Genomic DNA, 1,280 nt, shown 5'->3' with positions numbered 1-1,280 from the left:
ACTTTGTTGTCAGTCCGTCACCTAAATGGAAAAGCTATTTGCATGAAAATTTACCATTGATGGTTCTGTCGTTCATTGTGATTTGTAGTTTACTGTCATTTTTTATTTCGATTGCCCAGCTTAGCGCCGAAGTCAAATTGTTGTCGCACGCTCCGATGGAACGGCAAGTGTTTGGTGTCTGTTCGGCGGAATACTGGGTTTTGAGCCTTAATTTTGGCCAGAGTTTCTGGCGAAGAACGTGTCCTGACGTACTACCGATGCCACTTGGCGCACTCGTTTCCTTGTTTTGTGTTAATTTCATGGCTAAATAAATAAATTGACTGCAGTAAGCTGTAATCCGGCGGTTTGGGAAGTAGATTGTGAACACGCCACGACTACGGTTCGTTCTGAAGGTATTTTTACATGACTGTATGGATGTTGCACTAATGAAGTGCAATGATACTCTGTTATCCCTAGTTTTGTATCCTACATCAGGTCCCTTCTCTCGTCACCTTGTATATGCGCCATTATTGCCTTATCGTGTTTTCGTACTCGCCTCTTCTCCATGTCCTTCCCTGGTGCACAGTGTATTGTAGCAGTTGTGTCGGGGTGCTTTTTGTCTTCATTTGTTGTTTTGTGCGTCAGAATCTAAGATTACACGCGTTGTGTTACTTCTCCTCGTGTCGTCCCACTTGAAGGGGAGCGAGTTGTGAGGTCTCTCCCGCGGTTTTTTGCACATAATCGCTGTAGTGGCTAAGGCGGTATTATATTGGAGATGTCATCCTTCCAGCCCGTACTTTAGTTATTGCGGCCTCCTATTGTCCTTTTTCTGCAACCAACCATTCCACCTTAAACGAGTTTTGTTTCTCTCTAGGTCTCCCTTTCCCCTCGTAGATGTTCTTCAGCGACAGCCTTCCTCCCGACCTCATCCTCTCCCAACTGCCTGGCTGCGACTGTCCCGATATCTGCGTTGATCCCCTTCAATGCGCCTGTCTGCGTCGTTGCGGTGGCCTCAACTACCATGCTGACACTCAGGTTCTTTTCCAATCCACGTTGTTGCCTCTCCGCCGTCCGATCTACGAATGCAACTCCTCCTGTACCTGTCATCCCGTCTGCTGCCCGAACCGCGTAGTTCAACACCGTGTGGACGACTTCAGTGCAATTGGGAGGGTGGAGACAACTTGCAAGGGTCTGGGCGCATGTGCCGTGCGGAGGATTGGATGTGGAGAGTTTGTCTGCGTGTATCGCGGACTCTACATCAACCCCAGTGAAGCTGGCAGGACATCAGCAAAGCAGGCCAG

General features: G+C 48.6%; 1 protein-coding gene across 1 annotated transcript in view; it reads right to left on the bottom strand. All coding sequences in view use genetic code 11, as the record gives it.

The window, feature by feature from the left end:
* The window catches only part of EGR_07634 (hypothetical protein), a gene marked incomplete at both ends in the record, with an annotated part of 4,984 nt that overhangs the window by 3,400 nt on the left and 304 nt on the right, over positions 1-1,280 (bottom strand). Inside the window, 2 exons of the mRNA XM_024496883.1 lie at positions 55-386; positions 470-627. Of these exons, the coding sequence (XP_024348739.1) occupies positions 55-386; positions 470-627 (490 nt within the window). The remainder of the gene's footprint in view (positions 1-54; positions 387-469; positions 628-1,280) is intronic.

The sequence above is a fragment of the Echinococcus granulosus genome (assembly GCF_000524195.1).
Source record: "Echinococcus granulosus chromosome Unknown EG_S00082, whole genome shotgun sequence".
In the NCBI taxonomy this organism is placed as follows: domain Eukaryota; kingdom Metazoa; phylum Platyhelminthes; class Cestoda; order Cyclophyllidea; family Taeniidae; genus Echinococcus; species Echinococcus granulosus.
Note: the sequence above shows the minus strand (reverse complement) of the source record. Positions and strands in the feature narration are given on the sequence as shown.